Raw genomic sequence first — 22,777 nt, 5'->3', positions numbered from 1 at the left:
GGGGGTGGAGGACTCCAGCAGGCAACTGAAAGCAGCCAAATAAAGCTCTTGTGCCTGTTGGTGAACTCATGCCACTCAGTAGCTTATAGGGTTGCCTCTGCTCACGAGCTCTTCAAGGAGCCCCCCCAGACTGTGCTGGCCCAGCCCCTGAGCCCCTCGGCCTGGTCTGCAAGTGTTGAATGGCATGTGACAGTGGTGGTGTCCCCTCCACTCAGATCTTCTGCAACCCCCCCACCGCCCTGCTGCAGCGCAGCCCTTTCTGCCCATGGGATGCGGTGGGGAAGGGCAGTGAAGGAGGAGTCCTGCTGCTGAGCCAACCGCTTTCTCCTTCATGTCTTCACGAAATATTGTCACTTTTCTCTGCCTAGACCCCTTTTTCGGAGGAGAAGCTATGGCTCGCCTGAGGCCACCAAACCCAGACCATCTGAAAGTACCTCTTTGTGGCCAGCAGTATCTTTTTGCTCTTCACCTGCCACAACAAGACTGAAATCAGCCTTGATGTAAATTTTAACAGGGAAGGGAGAGCAACAGGCTTGGCTTCCTCCCTTGCCTTTCCTCCTGGTGATCCCACATTCCCAGTGTTTACCAGGCTGGCTTTTCCCTGCATGCAGGGCAGTGCCCGCCCTCACCTACCTGCATAGCTGGCAAGGAGATGTAATCCAGCAAAGCTGGTTTATGTGTCATGCCATTTTACATCTGATCTGAAACAAAATCCAGGTTTCTTTTTTTTTTCTTTTTTTTTTTTTCTTCTGAAGACCAGAATCAAATAAAATAAAAATCAAGCCATTATTTAAATAATCAGTGGATGGGAGCTCAGTGACTCCGATTTGAAGGGATTTAGCTCCAACCTTAAAGCCTGGTGGGCTGCAATTTTCTGATTAATTCTTCCACAAACAACAGGGGTAAAAAACATCCTGGCCTTGCCCCTGCTTCTGCTAAAGACACGTTGCACTCTGAGGTGAGCCTCTGAGGATGGGCAGGGGCCAGAGAGGCTGGACCCAGAGAGGCTGGACCACAGGGTTCAGCCACTGGCACAAGAGCCTTTCCACCCATCAGCTGCCCTTTCTATTCCCCAGGCATCTCCTCCTGCCCATCTCCCTCCAGGCTGCACGACCATCATCTAATTATCACTCCTTTCTCAGAAATATGAGCTCAGCACTGGACATGTTCTGTAATCATATCAGACCTGAATGATGTTAAAGGAAAACTGAAAAGCTTTCTATTAATGAATAAACCAACGGGTATTAAGTGCCCTGGCCCATCTAGAAATTATACATGTGCAGACTGAAAATGCAAGCTATTACATTAGAAAACAAGATCAGGAGGGGAGGATTTATCAGGCAGGAGCAGGCAGAGCGCGTGTCCAGCTCCGTGTCCTGCCTTGGATGGTGCCTGGCTGAGAGATTTCAGGCCAAGCTGGAAGAAACCCCTGCTCTGGTTTGCATTAGCCCTGCTGCAGGAGAATCCCTCCTTAACCCCAGCCTGTGGGCGATGCCCAGTGCCCCGCAGCATCCTGGTTTCTGTCTCCTATCATGTTCAATCTTATCTCGAATAATTTTGGAAGGCTGACTTCCTTAAAAGGAGCTTCTCTGAAAAAACATGTCTTTTTATGATGATGCTGGTGCTCCCATCAGCTTTCTCCATATTTCTGTCCTCTCTAGCTTTCACTACCCTGATCTCACTCTCTTCGTTGTAAAACTCCCTTTATGCCTTTTGCAATTTTACTGAACGGCTTTGGGCAGGCTTTAATCTTGACTGTCTGTCCTAAGGAGAAGTGGCCAGGACTAAACTTAGAGTGCTACTCTATTCCCTAAAGGTACTTTTTGTATTTTATGTGGTTTCTTATCCCGCTTCCCCAGTGCAGCCTACTGTCTGTGCCGCCCCTGCCTCCTGAGCCAGCATTTCCTCATCTGCTCATCAGTACACTGGGGTCTTATCCTTTTTTTTCCTCTCTCCTGAATCACTGAGGCTGATTTAAAACCCATGAAGGTGTATGAAAAGTTCAAGTGACTTTTTCTAATGTGCCCTTCTTTTCACCGCTTGCCATTTCGTTTAACCTGCTGGCAGGCTCTTCATTAGCTTACCTCCACGAAGTCCCCTTGAGCTTACACCAGCCTTGGCCAGCTGATACTATTTTCTCTTCCCTGCAAAATTTTTCCACTTGACTGTTCGCCCTTTTCCCCTTGCATCGTTCATAAAAGACTTTCATCCTAAGATGGACTCTCAGGGATGCCCTATTATTATATTATTTATATGTTGAGAATGAACTCTTGATTCCATTTCTTCTTTTCTCTGTCTTAATAAGCTTTTAATACACTGTGGAAGTTAGACAATCCCCCTTTGGCTATTGAGTTTCCTTAAAAGCCTCTTTGATGGCCTTTATCAAAAAGCCCTCAGGAAAATGTATTAACTGTTCTCCATTATCCACTAGTTTGTTGACTTAACATAAGACGAACAGATTTTTTTTTTCCCCGTGTATTAGAAGCACACAGGCGGCTTTTAATTCTGTCTTTAATTATTATTTCAATTTGCTTGCTACGTACAGAAGCAGTTACAATTCCTAAATGGATCATTGCAAACAGGCTCAGGTGAACCATTTATTAGCTGAAAAATGCAGGTTTGGGGTTAATTAAAACTAGCTGCAAATTCATCAAAAAGTACAGGAAATAGTGCTGAAAAACCCTTTTTTGGCATGTGAAAAATGTGTTTCCTTCTGCAGCTTTTAAGCAAAATATTCTAATTTCACCTTTTCAAACAATATTTCAGGATTAAGTTTAATTTTAACCTGCCTCTCCACACTGTATTAATGAGTTTCTAGGGAAGATTTCTTTTCAGTAGCAAGTGGCTACAGCCAGAGGAGGAGAGATGTCTTGTTTCAGCCCACCGTTCTTCCATGACGAAACCAAATGAATGAATAAACCATTTGGGGCTGACCTCCAGACCTCCCCCTCCTCCCCTGCAAGCAGAAAATGGGCTGTTTGTACCTTTCTACAGCTCAGGCTTCCAGGGATGAAAAGCAGGGGCTATCCTCCAGGCCTCCAGGGAGCAGGAGGGCAGCTCCTTCGCTCCTCCACGTGGGAAAAGCATGAATAGAGATGTGGTGGTTGTGATGCCCAGGCTTGTAACCCCACCAAGAGTCCCAAGGAAGACCTCCTAACCCAAGAGGCTGACCTGCTCCAAAATCTTCCTCATCTCAGGGGAAGGGATGTCCTAGCCCATTGGTTGGCCTACAGGGCATCTTTGACAATAAATGTTCCCTTCAGAAAACTGCTGGTTTCTGCTAGTGCAAGGGCATCTGTTTAGCTGATGCACCGAGATGGGTTTGAGCTGGTGAAGTTGTTCCTGGATTAAAGAGGGTGTCAGCTTACTCTGTGCCTCAAAAAGGCATTAGATGCTCCAGAGGAGTGCAGCAGGGTACCTACCAGACACATTTTGAAAGAAGACCATGTGCCATGCACTGTAAAACCTGGCCAGGTTCATGGTGCACATCCCAGGGGAATTCCCTGAAAATAATTTTTTCACAGTATAGGACCACAGCACTCTTTTTCTTTCCTTCAATCCCTCCCAAATGGGTGTGCTCATGTGAAGAGAGGTTACCAGAAAGCTATCACATGGAGTGGAGAGCCAGACTCACACCTTCTCCTTTGTTTCTAGGTCCTGTTGTGCAAGGCCATGTCTCCCGGCAGCTGTCCAGGCACTGCAGCCTTCCAGGTAAATCACCACCAGGGATGTCCTAGGGCAAGCCTGGGAGCAGGTGAGGGTGCTGGTGTAGATGGGGGTTCAGGTGTCTCTGGGCAAGGAGGTGTCTAGAGGATTTGAGATTCAGTAGTGCCTTTGTGCTGCTTATGATTCCCAGGTGGCCCAGTGCTTGGTCTCCCTGGCCAGGAAAACCTCCTCGGTGGCTTCAGTCCCTTCGCTACACCCATAGGATATCACCCAAGCGGTTGGGTTTGTGGGCCAAACTGGGTTTGAGACCAGAAGTGGAGCTGAGCCAACACCTTTCAGCAGGGATTTCGATATCTTCCCAAACCCTGGGGTTTAGTCTCTTGAAAAGGTGAGGAGAGCCGAAGGAGGCTCGGAGGAGAGGCAGCTCCGCTCATACAAACCTTGGACGTTGGAGCGGGGACGGTGAATCAGACGTTCCAGTAAGCATCTGCACGCGTGGGGGTGCTGGCCCACAGGGCGGTCTGCATGAGGCTGTACCTCACTCAAAAGCACAGCTCCCCTGCACTGCTCAGCTCGTGCTTGGCTCCCAGAGCTGCACAGGGAGGTTTTATTCTGCACATTCCTCAGCTTTTGGGAAAGGCTGTAGTCCAGAACCACAAATAGTCATTGCCCAAAGGACTTAATGCTCCAAAAAGGAAATGGAAAGGGGAAAACTGCAGCTGTAACATGGAAGGGAGGCTTCCGAGGGCTGGATTAGACTCTGGTACGTTTTCCAATGAGTGATATACTGGCCTCGAACTCTCTTCAAGTAGGAAAAGGCACAAAGAGTCGGAGAAAATTGAAGTGGGAGGGAGACTTTGCAGTCTGTAGGCTTTGTCTCTTTTTGGGGGGTGAAGCGGGTTAGTTCTCTGCAAATTGCTTCATCTCTCTACAGCTCACTGCTGGAAAGAAATGATGCTTCTTCTGTCTACTCTGGCTGGAGAAGGAGTATCTGTTCACACGTCTGGGCTGGACCCCTGGCATGAGGATGGGGTGCTCAGCTGGACCCAGGGGTCTACCTAGAGCATCTCTTTGTACTGGGACAGGCTTCAGCTGGTGTAATTGATGCAGCTGCAGACCTTAGGAGCAGACCTTAGCTCCCCAAACTGACACCAAAAGAGAAGAGAAAGCCATGAAGTCTGGTGTGAGTCTCCAAGAGGAAGATGCTCACCAGGGGCACCGAAACACAGAGCACACTGCAGCACGTTGCTGTGTTGCCTGACCCCAAAGTTCTCACAGATCTGGGTCAAACTGGGCAGAGTTTCTGCAAAATAGGACAAGAATTTCTGGAAGGAGGAGAAAGAGGAGAGGCCATTTCCCCTTTCTTCTCACCCAGAAGCTAAGACTCTGCTTGGATGAAGGAAATGTGGATCCATGCTACATGTACAGGACATCGCCTGCTCCGTGCAGACAGGCAGTGCCTTTCCTGGGCAGCCGCCTTGCTTTGGGGAATTTAAGCCCTTTGCTTTTCTTAACCAAATGCAGAATGCAACTCTTCCCTTTGGTGTTGAGGAAAAAAATTGGTTTGACATGAAGAAAGGATTCCAGTTTGCTCTTCCCCCCAGTATATTAAGAGTTGCAATGATCCCCACCTTTCCCTCTTGCCTTCCTGTGGCTGACACTTCCAATTTGGCCACCAAACTCAGAAATCTCCCAGCCCTGCCTGGGATCTCCCCATGAGGCCATTAGTTTGTGGATTTTCTGCTTGGCAAAAACATCTGGATAGGAAGTGAGGGCAGTTACATCCACTTGGAAACTGCCGATAGGGCCGCTTTCTGAAAGTGACTCCTGGAAAATTCAGAGAAATGCAGGTTCCTGTCTAAAGACAGACAGCTGGAGGCTGTTCTGTGCAGCAGACACTGCCAAGGAACGATCATTGGGAACAGCATGTTCATATGTACAGTCCTCCTGGAAGCTGTGACATGGGGAACACGTTCCTCACCTTTCCTCATTGACTCCCATACAAGTGCTGCCTTGATGCTCTTGAAGGAACCTTCCTCTTTGCACACGGGGGTTGGTGGGCAGGAATTGGTTGGGTTTTTTGTAAACTGGTGAGCCCAAAGAACAAGAAGCACTTGACTGGGGAGCTGTTTTCCATTCAAAATGGCACAGTATAGCTGAGTTTTAGCAGAAAACAGAAAGGTTAGACCATCTGGATGGTGTTCCCTGGAGAGAGCAAGGAAATTGGCTAGGTGGAAATGTTGAGCCAAGACAACGCTGTCCTTTCTGCCATCTCCTTATTGCTGAAATGGACTTTTCAAATACTATGGCTGAAGCTGTGCCTTGATGAGGGAAAACAGCTCAGAGAAGGGGTGTGTACAGCCCCAGAAGGATAGGATATAAAGTTTTAGCTCAGGCGAGGGGCTTCCATCTCAACCCTGGACAAGTCTTTATGCCTCCTGACCTGTGTTTCCATGCTTGTGAGGTGGGGGAAGCATTGACCCTCTCACTGTGGGCTGGACAGACCCCAGGCTTCTGGCACCGGCAGGCAGAGGTGGCTTCACCTGCCACACGGTGTCAGTGAAACCAGGGGGGCTTCTGTTTTATTTGCTCATTTGCCTCCTTGTTGAACGAGACTGGCAGGGGACCAACAAAAACCTGTATCTCTTTAATAACTGCCTTCTCGTGATTCAGTCCTGCCAGATGGACAAGCCAAGATCTGGATTTCCTCAAGCCCTGCTCTGGCTGACTCCAACGGAGCATTCGTTTCCTGGCTTGCCTCCCCATCCCCTCTCCTCTCTCCTCTCCTCTCCTCTCCTCTCCTCTCCTCTCCTCTCCTCTCCTCTCCTCTCCTCTCCTCTCCTCTCCTCTCCTCTCCTCTCCTCTCCTCTCCTCTCCTCTCCTCTCCTCTCCTCTCCTCTCCTCTCCTCTCCTCTCCTCTGTCGCTGTGCCCATCACCAAAGACACATTTAACCCAGGACTAAGACCAAGAGCACCAGCCAATTGCGTGTCCTGAGTTTAGAAGGTAAAAGACAGCAAAAGGATTATGATGACTTTAACTACCATTTTATGGTTTCAAGGCCGTCACTTCCAATCCAGCCATAAACTGGATGTGATACACAGCCTGCCTATACGTTGCACATATGGCACTGATTAAAGAGCAAGATGAGCTAATGGTGTTGAAGTCATTGCTATGAACACATGCAATCCCTCATACGCCTGGAGAGCTCTGCAGCACAGAAACTCCCAAGACACTACACTGTATTGTGTGGTGTCATTATGAGGTTGGAGTTTTTTTCTATCATGAGATCTGAGCTCATTCCTGACTCTGTTTCTGCATCCCTATGTGACCATGGGCATTTGGTTGTCTCCCCCATCAGTGGGTGAAATCCTGGATGCTGCAAATTGGGCAGCTCTCTCGGCAGTAACGCCTCATCCAGGCCAGTGCAGGGGGGAGTTTGACCCCGCCGAGCTGGTACCGTGGGTGCTCTCAGTAGCTCTTGCTGGGAAGCTGTGGCAGGTCCAGGGGTGTGCAGGGCACAGAGCGACTGTGGCTATGGGAGAAATCCTGCAGGTCAGGAGGAGGATGCAGAGACCGGGGAAATCCCCTGACAGACATGGAGGCTGATTCCAGGGGCACGGGGCAGGGGGTTGCCAGTTATCCTCCCTGCTGACTCCCTGCAGAAGAAACCCCAACCCTATCTGTGAAGAAGAGGTGAAGTTTGCTGCCCCACCTTTGGCTACAGGCAATTAAGCAAAACTATTTATACTGTGTCCTTCAGTATCAGTTAATCTCAGTGATTCACAAACTTAATTAATTTAACCAAAGGGGAGAGTGAGAGAGTGATATACTAAGTGGAGTGGGAAAGAAAAACTGGGATGAAACTGACCTCTATCGCCATAGATTTAACTTTAACTTTATCCTGAAATTGGTCTAGTTTTGCTCCATTTTAGAAGGAAATCACACATTCAGGCAGTTTGCATCATGTCAAAATGCCTTTTGAAAAAATGTTTATAGGATCTATCACTAAAAAAGAAAGTTTAATAGCTCGAGAAATGATGCTGGAATGGGTTTTGATTTTAGCATCTTCCTTTGCAGAGAAGGATGAAACTCTTTGTGTTTGTTCCAGCCTGGTCCAAATCCAGGCTTCCGATCCCAAAAAGTCCTTGCAAAAATGGAAACTCCAGCCATTGCCCAGCTGTAATTTTAAACAAAATGGGGATTAATGCAGTTGTTCCGGTGACGGACACGGAGAACACAGACCCCTCTGCCAGCTTGCGGGGGAGGCGGGAGGGCATCTTGTGTTCGCTTGGCAGAGGTGTCAGGAGGAGGGACAGCCAGGAGAGAGCAGTTTCTCCTCTGTGCCTCTGCTCCCAGGCTGCACCACCTCCCTTTGCAGAGTATGAGGGATTAACCCAAAATCCCAGAAAACCCAGGAGGGTGCTGGAAGATAAGCAAATTGGTGGAAAGATCCCTCAAGGTGTGCAAAGCCTGTGCAAGGAAAAAACATTCACCCTCAGCTGGTCGGTACGCTGCCATGTCCCTCCTTCCAATCCTATTAGTATTAGAGAGGGATAGAGCTATATGAGGAAAAGCCCATCTTTAGCAGCAGTGCTGACAGCTTGCCTTTTAAATCTTTAATAAGCACTGGCTTGCACAGCCACTCTCATCTGCTGCATGACAGCATGTGGAAGAAGAAACCCAGTGGCCTGGCCCCTGCTGAAGGTCTGCTGGATGCTGGGCAGGTGTTTGGAAGGTGCCTGGGGAACCTCAGCCATGAAAATTTAGTGATGGAGCCTCAGTGTTGCAGTTCTCATGCCACTGAAAACTCTTTCCTCCTCCACTTGCATGCCAGGACCTCAACTCAACCCCATGTTCTCTTGTCCCATGCGGAGGGGTTGGCTGCTGTTCCCTGTGTCCTGTGATCAGGGGCATCTGCAACCGCAGGAGAGAGGGGTCAGGTCTGCCAGAAAGGACATTGCTCACGGTGACTGTTGGGTGGCTGAGCTCTGCCCTGCTCATCCCACGCAGCTCCCAAAAGGGTTTGCTAGGGCCCCATGGCACTGAATTTGACTCAGCCTTCCTCCTCTAGATTTTAATTTGGGACTGCAGACAGTCCCTCTGCTTAACTGAGTACAAAACCAGCTACTCTGGGACGTGATCCTAAAGGTCTTTTCCAACCTAAATGATTCTATGATTATCTAGAAACTTTTATAGATGCACTGACATACAGTGACCACAAAGACTTTGACAGAGTCTCTGGATGAAGGTTGTTGTCAAGGGAAGTAGAAAGATGTGTTTACATCTTAGGACAGAGTAAGAAATTGACTCTTGGAAACCACAGCTGATGATGGTGGCAATAGGCATGGAGCATGCTGGGATTCTGCTGCCCTCTCCTGGATAGAGCATCTTATTCTGGTCCATGAGTGCTGGATCGTGGAGGTCAGGCATGACCAGGTTGTCTGTCAGGGTTTTTTGTCCTGGTTTCTGACAACGACAAGCCATAGAAAGCTGCTCAGCTCTTGGTCTTGCAGAGGTTGGGGCACGCAGTTCCACCCCTTGCTTCCCATGGCGAGGCAGAGCACATCTTCATTGCGTGCCAAATCAGGGGCACTTTGGCCAAATGCTGCTTATCCCTCCGCAAGAGCAGAGGTGGCTGCACTGAGAAAGCTCCACTTAGCTGCCGTGTCAGTTGGGCAAGCAGTGGTCCAGCTTTTGGAAAGGCAGAGCCAGTGTGGCACATGGTGTCTCCATCTCCGATGCGTGGAGAGCCTATGTTCTGGTCTACAGCTGCTCATTAGCTGTTGGACAGTGATTCTTAGCTTGTGGGTGTGGTAGAGTGGAGATACCTGCCCCGAAGATGAGCAGCAGCTTCAAGTGTGTGAAAATGGAGTTCAGAAGAGCATCGGTGAGATCAGTGGACACAGTGGCTGTATCGCAGGGACCTGGCTGGGTCACGGCTGTGTTGTGCCCTGTGCTGGACCCGCAGCAGTGTACAAGTACTTCAGTGGGGTATTTAGCACTGAAATATTTAGATCAAAGCAAGAGTGTGCCTGTGTGTCACACGGTGTCAGCATACAGCGTGCGGATGCATGGGAGCCAGGGGGGAAAGTGGGGACATGAATGTGCTTACAAGGCACGTGCCTCTGCCCTGCGCCACTGCGGGACGTGGGGTGCAGGCAGACACGCTAGCACCCTTGAAACTTCTCCTGCCAGACACAGCCTATTTTTCCAGCATGCTATGTGTGTTTGTAGAGTAAAAAGGAGACCTACAATGATGAGAGGGTGTGGAGGGCCACGCGCTGGGCTGTGTATGTGTGTACGTATGCACATATGTGTGTCCCACTCTGACTTCACTCCTGCAGTGCACACAGCAGCCTCTGGACATGTGAGCAGCCCAGAGATGCCAATCCCAAATGATTTGGGGGGATTTCTAGCAGAACTGCCCCACACAAGCATGTCTTGCAGAGGCAGCAGCCACTGTTGTGGGCAGAGCAAGTAGAAACAAAGAAGCCTGGATTTATTGTGCTGCATGCCAGTGGGATGATCCAGCTCTGAGGCTGCCATGGAGAGGAAAATCCCTTTTATGGGTGGGGTAGGAACTACAATTAGAACCAAAGTTGTATGTGTGCTATACGGGAAATTTAAGTATCTGCACAGAAACATCAGGAAAGACAAAGATGGAAGAACTGGAGCACTAATCTTAGTTTAGGATAAACACTTTGGTATTTCCTCACTGTTTGCAAATTCAGTGGTAATGAAGCAATGTCTTGAAATCCAGTGGTGTAAAGGTTTAGGAAAGAGGCAGAAGAAGAGCTTCAAAGAAGGAGGAAGAATAGCAATGCACAGTGGGAGGCTGTGGGAGGTGGTTGCAGGCACTTCCCATAGCTGAAATACCACCCTAAGAAGGGGACTGGGAGACGCACAGGGGAGGATCACAGCAGATGCTGTCCAGATCACTCCCTGCTCTAGACACCCAGTGCGCTGCCTCGGGAGGTGCTTTAGACTCTGTGGGCAACCAGATGTCTAGTGTGGGCACTGCACGCCACCCTGGTCCCTTGTCACACTCCCTGAGCATCGCTTGCCATCTAAGATTTTCTTCTTTCGGTCTTGACTTTTTTAGGTAGCTCCTGGCTTAGCCTGCCTATTCCCGAGCCTTCAGAAACAGAGTACAGCCCCAAAAAGCACATGTCTTCTTCTGAACCCATCCTGGATCTCAAGACAGACACAGCAGAAGTACTTCCAGGTGAGAAACATGCCAGTGTGCTGTGCCGGGGTGCCTGCAGTCACAGCCTGCAGAGCCCTGCTCTGCTCAGCTCGAGGGACCTGCCCTTAGCAGCAGGCACTCGACAGGGACACGTGTTCCTGCCAGCCCCGTGTCATAGTCTCTCCCTCTTCCTGCTGTATCCCATTCCTTCATCCCTAACGATTTACTCCTGATTCTAGTTACACCTATGCCAAGCTTGGCCCAGGCTTGGAGTTAAAGGCTCATTGGCTTGCACTCAGTTCGGGGAGGACACCCCAGACTGGAGAACTGGCCGGTGAGAGGCAGATGGCACGGTAAGGGCTGTCTCTTCTGGAGGAACTGTGACTGGGTCTGGACTGCTATTATAACCTCATTCCATCAGGTGGGAAGATGGGATGTGGGCTTGAGGCTTCCTGTATGCAAGCTTCATGGTTTTCTTCATAGCCTGCTGTGCAACCTGGGGTGCTCTAGTTTAGCTCCCACGACCCTACTGCTCAGCTTTATCACAGGAGGGTGACAGGGCGTCTTCTGGCAGACTTCCAGGCAGTGCGAGGTCTCTGCTCATGAGTATCGATCCTGGGCAAGGTGGATCCTCCAAGTCACCACTCTCACCAGATGTACCTGTACTGGTGCGGACTTGCTGTATATTTAAGTGAATCGTAAGTCAACACCAGGGCACTATAGGCTCTCCCGCACTCAACAGATTTCCCATGCTGAGCTGCTTCCAGAAATCAGTTTCCCAGTGTGCATGCCATAGCAGAGAGCAGGTGAAAAGGTTGAATCACATCTCCTGGGTTGCAAGCGTTCATCCCTTCCCAAAAACAGGATCAGCCTTGACCTCCTCCTGAGAAACCACAAGACAACCTTTGCTGTTTCCTGACACGGGAGAAAGTACAAACACCTGTTTGCTGGAATTTCCCAACAAAAGACATGAAGATGCAAATCCCGGTGTGGGGACCTGCTGCTTTGCTGGATTCACCTGTCTTTCATTTGCTCATGTAGAGGGAACCCAGTGAAGCAGAAACTCAACGGGTAGTCATTAGTTTCTGGGGCTTCTAACCATGTAAGACTTAATGTCCTTCCATGACCTTACAGCCAATGACTAGGAGAGCCCAAGAATCCCTCTTCTCCCCCAAATATCAATGCCAAACAATTTCTGTGCTTCATTTTTTCATTTGCACAATTTATTTCCTCTATAACCTTTTCAAAGCTGTGGATGCAGGCAGAAAACTGTCATCCCACCTCAGGGACATGTCCAGTGACGATCTTCTGTGGCTGGGGACAAATTCATCCTGGACAGAAATGGGTGGCTTGAGAAGGGTGCATACCCTCAAAGTCTGCCAATGATTGTCAGGAGCAAACAGCCTCAAGTTGCGACCGGGGAGGTTTAGATTGGATATTAGGAAAAATTTCTTCACCAAAAGGGTAGTCAACCACTGGGACAGGCTGCCCAGGGAGGCAGTGGAATCACCATCCCTGGAAGCATTTAAAAAACACGTAGCTGTGGTGCTTGGGGACACGATTTAGTGATGGACTTGACAGTGCTGGTTTAATGGTTGGAGTTGATGATCTTAAAGGTCTTTTCCAACCTAAACGATTCCATGATTCTTTTAAGTATATGCTGAAATACCTTTATGGTTGTTAGAGTAAGGTTAAGAAATATTTCAGCTGTTTAAGAAACCCGGCAATTCTTTAAGGGCACCAAACAGAGTGGTAATAACCGATGTGATAACTCCCACTGGGACACCCATTTGGGTTTTAGCGATGATTTGCTCCAGGTAGGCATTCCCAACACCAGCTCATGCCCTTGGAAAGACCTCTTGGCCTCTTCCAGCTTGAAGGACTCAGCACAGGGGTGGCTGCTCCCCAGCTGCTGTTGTCTCCTGTGGACTCCAAGCTGCGGACCCAGCTCAGGCTGACCAGGAGCTGCTCCTCTTAGCTGAGCAGCTCCTCAAGCTGCTCCTCTTAGCTGAGCAGCTCCTCATGGCAAGGCTTGGCCATACACAGTATTGATGATTAATTCCTGCCAAGAAATAGGCAGGTCTTACCCATACTGATTGGCTTGACAAGAAGTGCCTAGTGAAAGCTGCTTTTCCTTCACGTGGTATTGAAATGTCTACCCTGGGACAGATGTTTTGCTGATGTAAATCAGCATGGCTCCATTGGCCTCAGTTGCAGCAGCTTACAACATCTGAGGGCCTGGCTCTGCACCGTCACCGGAATTTGACCTCTTGTGTCTGAAACCATTCTGCTTTGCCAAAATGAAACGTGCTGTAATTCCCATCCCTGCCATAAAGCTAGAGTCATTGCACTCAAAAAGCCTGTCCAAATGAAGCAATCATGCAAAGTCTTGGTCCAATAAAGCTGCTGTCCATCATGTATGTATTCATCACCCCTCAGCTGGCCATACTTTGGGAGGCATGTCACAGATACTTCACAGCCACTCCTCCAGCAGATTGCATGCATATGTTATTCTCAGAAAGGACTTTTCAAGGACCTGGGACACCCCAGCACCAGGGGGAAGCAAAATTTCTGCCTAGCCATGCCAGAGAAGGCAGCGAGAGTTGGGAGACCCTTGGAGGGGGGGATTTGCTGCTGCTTCTCCCACCTTCCGCAGGAGTGCCAGAACTGAAGCAAATTAGCGCAGATGCTACATTAACCAGTGGCATTATCCCTTGGGCAAATATCCACTGCTAATGAATAAGGGGGAAGTAATATTGGGACTGCACAGATCCACACTGAGCAGGAAACAGTCTAAAACTGGCAGCAGAGCTCGTACCCTTCCAAAACAACAACAAAAAAGATATGTTTGGGAAACATAAACAGTTTCACAGGCACGGATTTGAATTGCAGCAATAAACTGTGTGGTTAAGGCAAAGAGCACACAGTCAGAGCCCCAGACGCCACGCAGGCACAGTTCTCTCCTTCCTCAGCAGGCAGGCTACAGCCCTTGCACAGCTCCGCTTGTGCCGTGTCAGCTTCTGCCAGCTCCAGGGAGCAGAGGAAATAAGGAGAAAGTTGAGATTAAAACCATCATGGCATGAACTCAGAAGAGCAATTAGCCCACTGATGGATATCGTGTCAGCATTCACTGAGGGGCTTAGAGAATGGTGAGCGCTGATTTAGATCACGGCGGGGGCTTTAGCAGCAGAAATGCACCCTTTATGGTGCTTCTTCCATCTCCAGACAGACCCTGGGTACTGACAGAAGTCACATAGAACAAAAGGTGCTTTGAGTTAGATATCCATAGGTTCTTCATGACAGACTTGCTGATTTAAATGCAAATAAGGTCTGAATTACACAGCGTTCATATGCCCATTCCACCAGGCTGCTGCATTTTTCCAGTGCACAGGCTTGCAGGATGGAGGCATTTCCACATCGCACCCATTCCTGCCCTGTGTGTGTATATTCACAAGCGCCCAGCCAATACTTACTGTATTTAGATGAACGCTCTTGAGGGTATTTTTTTCCTGCAGCCACGTTGCCTGTACATGTACCACGATCCTGCAAGCTAAACATCTGTATTAGAGGTGAAGTTGTGACCGTCATACCCACAGGAGGTGAAAAGGGTGATGTTTGTGAGCACATGTCCATCATTTACACACTTCCCAAACTGTTCTTAACATCTTTACCACAGAGGGCCTGGGAGGAATGGGGAAACAAAGCTACTGCCCACCAAGGGGTACTGCAGGGCATTGAGCATCCATGGACACAGGGTACCAACGCCAGCAGATACTGCTGACCAGCTTTCCTCTGCCTTTGGGAGCTGGACCTTCACTCCAAGGACAGTAGCTCATGCTTCGATCAGCCCTCAGGAAAAAAACCTGAAATCCCTGATTCCCGAACCCACCTTGTCTCCTCCTGACAGCAAAGGACAACCTGAATGATGGAGAAAAATCTGGATTATTTGTTCAAGGCTGCAAGATTGGGTCTTTCAAGAGGTGCCCCTTGCTGGTTTTTTCTCCTGGTTCTTGCTGAGGATTTGTAACAGCAGGAATTGATTATTAAAATAGCGGGGAGAATCAAGCTAGGTTTTCTGCCACCCATGCAAGGAGTTTTGGGCTCAAGCCACTCTCTCCACCTGCACTTCTCAGATAACCAGCCTAGCTGGTGTGTCCTGCTGAGCTTGGTACCTTCTGCAAAGGGATCCAGGGCTCTGTGGAGAGCCAGCTCAGCACTAACGGGCATTCCCAGGGCTGCGTGGCTGGGCCCGGGTACCAGCCTGAGAGCAAAGGGCATTGGCACAACTGCACATGAAGCTCCCAGCACTATCTGCCAGCCAGATTAAAGCCATTAAACAGACATTTTTAGAATATGCAAAGCAAAAGCAGCTCCTGTGCTGATAAATTTATATATATTACTCTGCAGAGCAACGAAGGGACCTTGGGTTTTAACAGGGAAGTTTAAAGCCAAAGGCTGTTTGTCCGTCCTGGTCCTGGCACCCCCGGGTCCTGCTGGGGTTGCCATAGCAGTTAATCCATTCACAACAGTCACCGATGCTGCAGATTTAGCAACAACATTTGCTGGCACAACTGGTGCAACCGAGGCTCTTGGGAACGCATAGGCTACGGCTGCTGGCAGATAGGGTCAAAGACACTTATTTATGCTGAGTCTTGTCCTTCTTTGACAAAATAAGGGAGATTAGAGCCAACCAGGAGAGCAAACCCCAGCTTTCTGGGCTCAGCTTGACTTTTTAATGAACAGTTCAGGTAGAGGCAGGACCTGAGATCGATGGGGTCTAGGAGCTTGCACAGAAGCATCTGCATTGCGTCGGGCATAGGTAAGCTCTGCATACCCCCTGTGCATCCTGGTGAACATCCAGCCTGTGCTGGCCACCACTGGTGATCGCTTAACTCGGGGCAGACACAGGCTGGCACTTTCTGGGGGAAGTTGCTCTTTCTATATACATATAAAACCTGCAACTGTTTCCATCACCCCCTGCTTTCTGGACACAGTCTACGCTCCCCGTCACTATCAGGTTCTCAAGTAAGAGTTTTGGATGAAAAGCAAATCAGTATTCTGAATGCACTTTTAGGGCAAGCAAAACTTTGATTGCAGTGAACTGTTCAGGCTCCTGTCCCCCTTCTCCAGCCACACACACATGCACAAACTAAACATGCTCTTCCAGCTCTTGTTTTGGAATTTTCACCCATCTTTGTGCCACAACACCCTAAGTTTAAGAGGCTGGAAAGGAGTTTAATAAGGTTGTGAAGGAACTGAGATGTTCCTGTTTGACCCCAAGCAATGTGTTGCAGCATTTTTTCATTTAAAAACCAGAAGGAAAGGAGCTGTTGAAGTAAAGCCATGGAATAGAAATAGTCTGAGATGCACAGAGCTCTGCTTCTACCCCTGGTGGGGCTTTCCCTCTGATGCCCAGCTCTGCTTGGCTGCCTGGTATTTGCTCAGAGAATACTTTTGTATGGGACAAAAAAGAAGAATCTCCTTTTCTGTTTTGGGGAAATTTGGGTCTCTGCAGGAAATGATGGAAAAGGAAAAGCAACCATTGAGTCCAACGCAGTCTGAGCTGAAGATCCCCTGTTTGGCTGGGGAGGCACCCCAGGAATGAACCTCCTCTTCAGCTGTGTACATCAGGACCTTACGGCAACCCCCTTCAGCTGGAAGCACGGAGACAGAGAAGCAAACCCAAGAGTGTGAGCCTGAGCCCCAGGCTCCTGGCACATCATGAGCTCATCTCGTCAAACACTCTGGAAAAATAGAATGCTATCCAAAAAAGCAGCAAGGGGTTGGGACAGTGTGTGCTTCCCCCTGCAAAGCACGAGCTCACCGTGTGCAGGAGCCCGATAATTGCACTCAGCAGGGCTTCTACCAGCACCATGGGGCTGCGTCGGAAGTGTCACTTCTGCACTCTAATTGATGCTCTAAAGCAGACGGAAGCATCACATAGGCAGCGAAGTCTAAGAAAAGTAAAAAGTGGTGAAAAACTTGGTCTGCATAGCAGATCTCTTTTCCCAGTTCAGTAGCTGTGAGGTGCAGTCAGAAGAAGAGCTGTGAGGTATCTAGAATCATCCCAGGAGCTGTATCCCCATATTGCCAGGCTCTCAATGTCAAGACACACAAATGTGAGGGAAGCTTAGCCTGAGGAAAAATGAAGTTATTTGTCCAAAGATATCAAGAACATCAATGACAAGGAAATACCCTGGAAGACCTGGACTGCCTCAGAGTCCAGGGCATTTGGTGTCAGGTTTGGTTCAGGTCAGACAGCCAAAGAGATCCCCACACTCTTGAAATCACTAACACATGGAACAAAGCACACCCTCATCCTAACAGCACACCCCAGCCTTTCAGCTGGGGACAGAAAAACTCTGGTTTCATGGACAGGGTTAAGCACAGACTTCAAGACCTAAGTGTCTTGTACCAGTCATGGGATACCTACTGGTGGCCAGTGTACAAGAGTGGCCAAGATGAACATCCATCCCTTGACATCTGCCTGTTGTTGGAGCCTGCAAATTCCAACATGGAGCTGACTTTCCTCAGAAGACTTCTGCAAATCCGCATTGCTTTTGGCTCCCCTCCAGTCCTTTGCTGCTTGGAAACACATGTGCCCATGCAGGTGAACTCCTGGGCTGTGATGCTTGGCCAGGATGCTTGGCCAAGAGGAACCACGTGTTTCAGCACCATATGGTGGTCGGTTGCTGGTCCAGGCGCCCTGGGGAAGTGGTCATAGCTCCAAGCCTATCAGAGTTCAAGGAGCATCTGGACTTATTAAAACATAGTCATATGGTTTAGTGTTAAGTGGTCCTGCAAGGAGCAGGGAGCTGGACTTGATGATCCTGATGGGTTCCCTTCCAACCTGAGAGATTCTGTGGTTCTGTGATGGGGAGAAAATAAAAACTTGCTGCGGTCTTCATTTTGCAGTGAGTGCAAGATCAGATGTGAGTCTGAGAACCAGCCAGAACAGGCTGGATAACATGCCCTTGGTGAGTGAGAAAGAACAAAGGTAAGTAAGTTGTTATGGGCAATTAATGACTATTTCCAAAGACAAGTCATTAAGACTCACTTGTTCCTTTGCGCAAAGTCCCTTGGCTACCTACAGATAGTCTAAACTACCTCATCATACCTAAATTAGCATAATTATACTGCTGGTACCTGCAAAAGATATGGACAAAGCTGTGCACTGGAGAAGCACAGGAAAGGCCTGAAGACCACCTCCTCAGCAGTTTCAAAGCAAAGAAATAACGCTTTAGCAAACCTGTATTCTAGTACGGGATCTTTCAGTGTGGGTCTACACCCTTGTGCTGCTCTCCCCAGGCTCGGCAGCCCACTGTGTGTCTCGGGCAGACCCAGGTGCAATGGGAATGTAGCAAGAGCGGAGAGGTTGCAACAGTGTGGAGGCTGCAGTTAGTAGCCTTGCCAGACCACACAAAGGAAAGCAGTATGGTATGGTATGGTATGGTATGGTATGGTATGGTATGGTATGGTATGGTATGGTATGGTATGGTATGGTATGGTATGGTATGGTATGGTATGGTATGGTATGGTATGGTATGGTATGGTATGGTATGGTGAGCGTGCAGAAGCCGTACTCAGGAGACTTGGTTTTGTTCTCAGCCTGGTGACCTTAAACAAGTTATTTCACTTTTCTGTGCCTCAATTGGGAGTAATGTGATGTAAAATGTTTTGAAAGCTTTAGAAAAAAACCGCTATACCAAGGCAGCTACAGTCACTGGATGGTCTGGGAGCTAAGATGCTAGAGAAGAATTGACGAGATTTTAATTCAGTCTCCAGCTAAGCCATAGACTCCATGTATGAATTCGGGTTCATCAGCTTATGTTCCCCACGCTTCAGCTCCCCATTGCACAAATGCAGTTGTGAGGCTCGCAGATAAGATGCTTAAAGCAGTATAAGAACTTTAGAGACTTCATTCCATCAGTCAAAGAATTTGGGGCAAAGATGCATCCTTGTAACTTCCTGGAGAGATCTGGCAAAGAAAATCTACCCTTCAAGATTTCTGCCCAGTGATGGATGACATTTACGCTTTCCACCTCTAGTAACTTCAGTGCTGGAGCTGTTCAAGAAAATGAAAAAAAAAAAAAAAAGAGAGAGAAAGAAAGAAAGAACAGGAAGGAAGAGGGGAAAAAACCAAACTCTGTCCTTACAAAAAGTTTTCAAGGAAGAAGAAAATCCACCTTGACATTTTCTGCTTCCATGGAGGGGGGCAAAGTATAGGATGAGGAATTTAAAATAGAAATACTTTATAACCTGCCTTGTATCTCTGCTAGCAGATGTACTTAAAAAAATTCCCAGCAGGTCAGGAATTTAGATATTTTAGAGAAAAATCTTTGTTTTCAGAGCTCTTCGGAGAAATGGGACAGTGGCTTTCCAGCAGGATTTAGTGGGTTCACCTTGAAGCCAACCTCAGCTGCTCTGGGGTCCTCCCTACCTCAGCTCCCCCGGGCAGACCTCCCACAGGGAGACCTGCTCGTGGAGCCATCACTGAGGGCATCCAGCAGCTCGATAGTCAAAAGTGCCTTAAGGGATAAAGAAAGGAGAGGAACAAACCTGAGAGAAAAGGGACAGGGAAAACTCCCCTGGGAGAAGCCAGGGGGAGGGTGGCACCAGGACAGCCTCTCCCAGACTCCGCTGCTTTTCCTATACTAGATCTACACTTTTGATCAGGACTCAAACTCCCTTTTGATTGCTTTCACGTGTTCATAGCAAAGATTGGAGCACATCTGGTCAGGGCAGATGTTGCAGCACTAATTGCCATTCATCGTTGGGCAGATTCATTACTGGGTGATGCTCATCGACTGCCTATATGCAACGTTAGCTACCGACAGTAACTGCCGAGTCCTGTGCGCTCCCTTGTATAGTCCTGTATGGAAAACTGCAACGTGAGGAGGGGAAAAGGTTGAGGATAATTCACACCCCGGTGGTAATCGCTTCCTATGAAACCCCACAGAACATTTTTTTCACAATCCACTTTTGCTGTGACGACCAGAGTGTTTGCAATGCAAGGGTGACTGTTCAGCCCCAGCACTGCGCCGGTGGAAATAGGAGGAGGGCTGGAAACCGAAAGGCAGGCGGGGGGTACTACGAGTGGCAACCTGGAGAGCAGCAGATGGGAGGCACTACTCAGGTTAAAGCTGCACACAGGGTTTTTTTAAAGCGGAGCTTTTTTGAGTGCTTTGAGAGGAAGCAATGAATACCGCTGCCAGGTTGATACTGCTGCTCGGAAAAACAATTCTTGTTATTGTGAGGGGAAGAAAGTCACTGGCCAAAAAAAGCAGCCGTGCAAATGAAAACAATGACAAGAAACAGCCCCTTGTCCCAAAGCCTCCAAAGAGCAGGAAGGCCCATGTTTCTACCAAAGATATTTAGAAAAACAAGAACTTTAAGGGGGAAGGAAAAAGAAAACCAATACAAAACAACTTTCAAAACAAATCTCTGCTAAACAACATTTTGAGAACGACCTCGGCTGTCCCACCACTGAGCCTGTCACATCCCACGGTAATTCCAGAGCCCCACGAGCCCATCTTCAGCTTCCTCCGCATCCCTCGGGTGATGAGAGCAGTGTGGTAGCCACTGTTGGTGGGACAGCACCAGAGGTGATGGCATGGCTTGGCTGCCACCAGCAGTCAGGAGGGATGTGTGGGAAGGGTCTGCTGGGCTGGGTCAAGACCCCTCTCACCTTCTCACCCATGCAAGGCACGGGCATTAGTGAACACTCCCCAAGGTTCGGCTTTAAAAGCATTTGCTGCTCTTTGCAGACCTGGGGAGGGGAGCAGGGGCACCTCTGCTAAATGCCTTTTTAGCTGCTCCCATTAACTTTTCTCCCTGCTTTTCCCTGGCAGCTGGTAATTGAAACACAGAGGCTTTCCCATGCAGAGTCACTGCTTGTTTTCCACTGTTGTTAACAAACAAAAGCATGTGCAAGCCCTGCCCGAGGACTTGCGGGAGGCTGTGTGGTTTCTTCTTCCATTTCAGGGCCCCTTGCATCTCAGGTTTCTGGTTTGGACCACTCCCATGCTGAGCATCCCTCAGCACCACTGCAGACAAAACCACAGACCGCAGGAAGCCCATAACCTTTCCAGGACCCCACAAGCCCACCTGGGGCTGGCCCCAGGGCCTGGGGAAAGGTTCACCAGAGTGGTGGCTGGGCTTTGCTTGCCCAGCTGGCCACCCCACAGGGACCCAGTTGTACGTGCCCTGTGCCCAACGGAGACGAGCTACCTGCCCCCCAGCCTGGCTGCACCCCAGCCTGGCTCGAGATGCAGCCTGTCACCAGGGGCTGTGCAAGCTCCTACTCCTCACGCAGCTCTCTGCTTTCCTTCCCCAGCCCACGGCAACCCAGAGGAGCCGGAGCAGAGCCATGAGACGAGGCAGGACCCAGCTGACCCCAGCAGTGGGGATGACTTTGCAACCTCCGGCATGAGCAGCTACAACGAGCCCAACCTGACTCCTGCCACAGATGAGACTCTCCTAGGCAAAGACCCCCAGTCAGAGGTGAGGGACCCCAGCCCCACCGACTCCTTGCCATGGCCAGAAGCCCCCGAGGAGTGCCCAGCCTGCCCCAACACCCTGGACTTCTCCAAGTCCATGAAGAAGCTGGAGGAGGTGAAGCAGATGGGGCAGAGGAGAAACAGCGACCACACAGCAGTGAAGGAGAACGGGGTGGAGGTCAGTCCTGTGGCTGCAGCAGCAGTGAGCGAGGAGAGACGGGCGCTGGAGTCTGAGCTGGGGAAATGCATCGAGGAATTCCGTAAGATCAAGATCCCTGTTGCCTTTCCCAACAAGAAGCGGCAGTGGCAAAGCGAGCTGCTGAAGAAATACCAGCTATGAGAGGAGACCTTGTCTCCTGTTCTGGAGAAGGATGTCCTGGGTACGTTGAGTATCTCCACCGACATCCCCTGGGTAGCAGGTGGTAAAGGCTGTCCATGCTCCCAAAATGAGGAGCGTAGGTTGCTCATTAAGCCCATCCAGAAGTCAAAAGGGTTACAAGCCTGTACCCACAACAGTGTGCTCCTTGCCATGGCCATCCGGAGGGACGTATGATATCCCAAGTGGCACAAGCATATATGGAGGGTCATAGAGAAAAAGGAGGAGGTCCAGGGTGAATGTACAGGGCCAAAGCTACCACCCAGCAGAAGTTCCCACATGTAATGAGAATGAATTTTCCTGGCATTTCAAATAATAAAATATAGTTTGTGTCAAAAATTAACTCCAGTCTCCTCACCTCTTTCTTTGGTACAGATGTTTGAACGTAGCCATTCAAAACTCTACAAGTGGTTTAGACATTCAATTTTCCTGAAATTAATGGAATTTTTATATCCGAGTCCCATACATTCTCCATCTGTAATGTTTGCAAGTGGATTCAGCAAAACCTTCTTTTCATGAGAGGTCATGATGTTTTGCAGATATGTTCCTTTTCTTACACGAACCCTTGAACACTGCCCAACCTTGCGTTTGGGCCTCCAGCCAGAAATGAGCCAGTGAGAGGGAGGGTGCTGCCCTGCCCCGGGCTGAGCAGGCTGACATCGCCTCTGATGACCAAGGAGCCCCACCTTGCAAGGACAGTGGGAGCAGCTCAGGTGGATGGGGCTCCTCCACAGGATGGGTGACCCTCTGGGTGTGCGCCCATGGGTCAGGATCAGAGGACGGTGTGGGAAGGTGACTTTGGGGTGGGAGCATGTTACGGACCACCCCATCAATGGGAGGAAAGGCACAAAGCCTTTAACTTGAGGAAGCCTCTGAGTGACAAACTCTGCTCTCATGCGAGACTTCAGCCTCCCTGATACCTGCTGGAAGGACAATGGGTCAGGATACAAGTAGTCCCAGAGATTTCTGGGGAGTTTTGTAGAGAACTTTGTGATAGAGGTGCTGGATAGGCCAGCTGGGGGATGCACAGCTGGATAGTGGAGAAGACC

The 22,777-nt window shown here is 49.3% G+C and overlaps 1 protein-coding gene across 1 annotated transcript; it reads left to right on the top strand.

Moving 5' to 3' along the window:
* The first annotated feature begins 3,596 nt into the window (after positions 1–3,596).
* LOC130158831 (BTB/POZ domain-containing protein KCTD8-like) lies at positions 3,597–22,075 on the top strand. The gene is made up of 3 exons (XM_056359895.1): positions 3,597–3,711; positions 10,770–10,892; positions 21,190–22,075. The coding sequence occupies exons 1-3, from the start codon at positions 3,612–3,614 to the stop codon at positions 21,690–21,692; spliced, it is 726 nt and encodes a 241-aa protein (XP_056215870.1). The 5' UTR covers positions 3,597–3,611; the 3' UTR covers positions 21,693–22,075.
* Positions 22,076–22,777: the final 702 nt, after the last annotated feature.

The sequence above is a fragment of the Falco biarmicus genome, chromosome 14 (assembly GCF_023638135.1).
Source record: "Falco biarmicus isolate bFalBia1 chromosome 14, bFalBia1.pri, whole genome shotgun sequence".
In the NCBI taxonomy this organism is placed as follows: Eukaryota; Metazoa; Chordata; class Aves; order Falconiformes; family Falconidae; genus Falco; species Falco biarmicus.
The sequence above is the reverse complement of the archived record's forward strand: the minus strand, read 5'-3'. Positions and strand labels throughout refer to the sequence as shown.

Excerpts from the sequence above, each read along its gene's own strand:
- LOC130158831 (XM_056359895.1), top strand. The coding sequence starts at position 3,612 with ATGGAGTGGAGAGCCAGACTCACACCTTCTCCTTTGTTTCTAGGTCCT. Across the intron at positions 3,712-10,769 it reads CAGGCACTGCAGCCTTCCAG|GTAGCTCCTGGCTTAGCCTG; the intron begins GTAAATCACCAC and ends TGACTTTTTTAG. Across the intron at positions 10,893-21,189 it reads CACAGCAGAAGTACTTCCAG|CCCACGGCAACCCAGAGGAG; the intron begins GTGAGAAACATG and ends TTCCTTCCCCAG.